This window comes from Limulus polyphemus, unplaced genomic scaffold (assembly GCF_000517525.1).
Source record: "Limulus polyphemus unplaced genomic scaffold, Limulus_polyphemus-2.1.2 Scaffold368, whole genome shotgun sequence".
NCBI lineage: Eukaryota > Metazoa > Arthropoda > Merostomata > Xiphosura > Limulidae > Limulus > Limulus polyphemus.
Genome location: NW_013665978.1, coordinates 245,360 through 249,646, shown reverse-complemented (window position 1 = coordinate 249,646; position 4,287 = coordinate 245,360). Strand labels below are relative to the sequence as shown.

The window sequence follows — 4,287 nt, the reverse complement described above, 5'->3', positions numbered from 1 at the left end:
TTTATTTTCTCGTTCTTCTTGTTTCTTTTCTTTTTCCTCCAACAACTGCTGTAATTTCTCTTCTTTACTTTGCTGTTCGAGCTGCCATTGTTGCAGGTTTTCTTGCAACTGCTGTTGTCTCTCTTCTTGTTTCTTTTCTTTTTCCTCTAACAACTGTTGTAATTTCGCTTCTCGTTCTTCTTGTTTATTTTCTCGTTCTTCTTGTTTCTTTTCTTTTTCCTCTAACAACTGTTATAATTTCTCTTCTTGTTTCTTTTCTTTTTCCTCTAACAACTGTTGTAATTTCTCTTCTTTTCTTCTCGTTATTCTTGGAAAAATGGAAACGAGAGGCGGAAAATCAAACTACAGCTTAGCAGATTTGATGGCAGCAATACAAAAGTCAGAAGTGGGATAGAAAAAAAAAAGAGAAGACAAATTTGTTACGTCTCCGTTTGTTAATTAACTTTCTGTAACTTCGTTCCGACGAAACTTTAACGACACAAGTCCTTACTTAATAAAACTGGTTTATTCTTCCCGAATAGAACTTTACGATACACTTAATTTCAATATTCGCGCTAAAACAAACACTATAACGAACGAACGTTAACTTCAACAATACCCTGTGACTGCAGTTCAATTACTCACTACCTACACACACATTACATTACCGTCACGTTGTCACCCTCTTTTATATACCAGACTACTCTATATCTAGTAAATGCTAGAGCATTCGCCAAAGTACAGGATAGTTTTAGAAAGTAGAGGGCGTAAGAATAGTCACGTGATCTCGATGACGCAACACTACGAAGAAAAACAGTATAATATTAAGCTTATGAAAAATACACAATAACTTTATGTTCAGGAATACGGCACGCATTGTCACTTGGTTTCTCAGTGATTTGTGAACTTAATTTTCATTCTCCTTATTAATGAAAAAAAAAAACATAATTGTTTTCCAGTTTATGCTACTAATTTATACTCACTTTATAGGATTATCTCGATGGTTTATCTAGATATTTTTAGAGAATATATACAAGTTTGTCTATTGCGTGTGTGTTCATTATTTTCGTCGTAGCGTCGAAACGAAAACGAGAAAAATTAAAAATAAATAAATAACGAAAAACTAGTAATGATTCGTTTATGACGACATTTCATTAATTCCAAAAATTATGGACTGATAGCCAAATTTAGAAGTTTTTTTTTTCAGGAAACGCTAATCTTTCATCGTTTGACACTCAGCTGTGGAGCTTAAGCTCCCATATATAGTTGTAAAAAGACTTAGTTTTTCAGCAGTCATACTAACTAGAAAGTTCTAATAATTTGTCAGACATATGTTTCATTTGAGCTAATACACGAACTTTATGTCAAGCTGCTAATATTACTTAAAATTCTTACAACTCTGACCTGTAAGTCAGTGGGCTTATAACGCTAAAACTCAGGTTTTAATACCCGCGGTGAGCAGAACACAGATAGGTGATTGTGTAACTTTGTTTTTTACAACAATCGAACAATTTACGACTTTATAATTTGCCTTGTATTTCCTAATAGACAATATATTACTAAGATAACCTATTTGTATACTGTGTTAAATAAACTGTTTCTATAGTTATTTCACATAGTTTTATTTAGGAAAATAAAGAAAATTCTATTAGCAATTCTGAACAAATATTACAAATTTGGAGCCACAAAACTATAAATTTTCCATGTTGTTACGATCGCGTTGATATATCGTGTTTAGAATTATCCAAATTCAGAGGTCCTTCACTCTCTTTAAAATATACTTTTCACTGTGCGATATAAATACTGGTTCTCTGTCTTAGTCTAGAAAACTGAAATTAAAACGCGTGATCATTCTTCCAATTAGACGTTAAAGATGCAATGTCAATAAAATCAAGGGACCAAAACAAAGGGTCATTAATCTTGTCTCTGTCAACCATAGCCCGTTTACTGATGACTGTGGACTTGTCACATTCCATTCCAACACATTAGTTGTTATCTTTAATAGAAGCTGGCGCCACAAACTTGTTTGCCTTTCTAGCCCCGCCGGACTTGACGACCTGAGACGGGACGAACTCTGTCTAATCCAGAAGTTTTTTTCCAGCTTATTTGACTCGATGTTGAATTCAGCTGTTAGTTGTAACGGCCACTGTCACTAACTAGCCTTCAACTCATATTGAAGGGCACTCATCAACTATGCTCTCCACCATCTAAAGCTTTGCTTGCACAAAAGTTTACCAACATCCCAAGCAGAAGATGCTATATCCAAAATTAATGGCAAACTTGTAGAAAGCGATAAAGTGGCATAATTATATTTCATTGTGTCTTGGTGGTCTGCAATTACGTTGTTATTTTAAATTAATATTTGCTGAGATACAATATACTAGTGAGAAAACTGCTCTTATTGGCTAGGCGGAGCAGCAAGCTGTCAATCAATTTCGATAATAGGCGGAACAAGAAAGTTTTTTTTTGTGCTATGTGGGCCGGCTCTGCGGTGGTAACGGCCTTTAGACCTATCAATCAGTTTCAGTAGAACACACCTAAGTTTGCTGAGCAACAAAGTTGGTATGTGCTGATATTACTTGTTAAGAGGTTTAGTCAGTCAGTAGCTGTCGATCAAATTGTGTTTATGGTGGACATGATGTATTTGTACGTGGTCTGACAATTGTCTTGTCCTTCTGTTAATATGCCTGTGTAAACAGAGAGTCAGAGAAAAAGTTCCTAATCTTCGAAGCTCGAAGTGTGACGTCTGGTTAGGCTGACAACGTTTTGTGAGCAGCAGACGTGTAGTAGTCTGTCTCATATGCACAGTATGTATGTGTAAACTACATTAGTGATTTATCTTAACAGCGTAACTTTTCCGACAAGAACGAACGTTGGATGGAGCGCTGATAAAACTAAAGTTAACCTAAAACTGAAGTGTCCAGAGGCTAGAGACCGTAATAAAAGTAACACAAACAGTTTGTCATGAAACCTTAAAAGTTAAAAGTCTAAGAAAGAGAAACTTGTTAACTGGAGAAACTGCCCGTTAAAGAAACTAGAATAGTTGTTAAAACGTACGATGTCGTATACGCAGTTTGGGTATGGAACGTACCCTTCGCATGCTCAGGTTCGTAGGATGTTTTTATGAATATATTTGTCAAAGATACAGAAATAAATGAATAACAGATAAATTTATACAGTTAGAATGAATGTGATATACTTAGTTAAAAAAAAAGGGCTTAAAAATGGCTTCGAATCTCATTACGTCGATATAATTTGTGGTAAGTAATTCCACTATACTTGGTGACGGATGAATATGTAGGCCTAGTTTCATCTCGGACGTTTATTATAAAGAACAAGACAGTATCTCATTTCGTCTTTAGTAAGCTATAAAAAAAACCGAATGACACAAAGTTCAAACATAGAATTAGAAAGTAACATAGCTTAAAATTTTCATTTATTTATGTATTGCAATATACATAAGATGGTAAATGTTTAGAAGAGATTGAAATCCATTCTTCTGTTTTTACACTCCATTAATTGAAACTAAGCAGAGCATGAACGTGAACACTATGTGGACATTCTTATTATAATTTAGTATGCTCTACGTAATACTTAGAAACTAACACTACGGTCATCATTTACCGGCACTACTTACATTTGGAACATGCTCTTAACAATAACCAGATAAGTTAGGATTATGCAATGAAATCAGCGACATGGAACAAGGATGGCATTCCTATCTATACGTACATAAACACTAATGGGGCCTGAACAAACATTTCAATAGAAGGAAGGTACTTGTGTCAGAATAGAAATACATTCAAGTAAAGTACGGGGTGAAAAGTTGAAATAAATCTCAGAATTTTAAAAAAGAATATAAAATTACCAAGATAGGACTATGGCTATTCACAATATTGCCTCTATGAGAGTGAAAAATTTGAAAATAAATCAGAAACCCATAATGTTTGTCACTATTTCTGATAGTAACTGTTAACATACGTGTAGTATATTGTGTCGAGCTTAGAAGAGTTTACACATTTCTGTTGTAACTTTACTGGGACTAAATCCCAACGAAAAATAGTGCCCAGCATCTTACTATGTTATATATTTTAAATAAAAAAATCCTAGAGTATAAACACAGATATAAAAGAGTGGTCATAATTTCTTACTGAGTTATGTGTATTACATACAACTAATAATGTTTGGAGACGGCTTGAATGGGTAATGAAGAAACATTTTAATGTAAGTTTAACATATAGCAAATGTGCAACGTTTCGACAAGGTTTTGTCATCATCAGTTTTCTTCATTACCCATTCAAGCCGTCT

The 4,287-nt window shown here is 34.1% G+C and overlaps 1 protein-coding gene across 1 annotated transcript in view; it reads left to right on the top strand.

Annotated features, from left to right (window-relative positions):
* The first annotated feature begins 2,983 nt into the window (after positions 1-2,983).
* Positions 2,984-4,287, top strand: part of LOC111085400 — a 19,055-nt gene continuing 17,751 nt past the window's right edge. Inside the window, exon 1 of the mRNA XM_022383768.1 lies at positions 2,984-3,085. Coding sequence (XP_022239476.1) covers positions 3,038-3,085 — 48 coding nt within the window. The 5' untranslated portion in view covers positions 2,984-3,037. The remainder of the gene's footprint in view (positions 3,086-4,287) is intronic.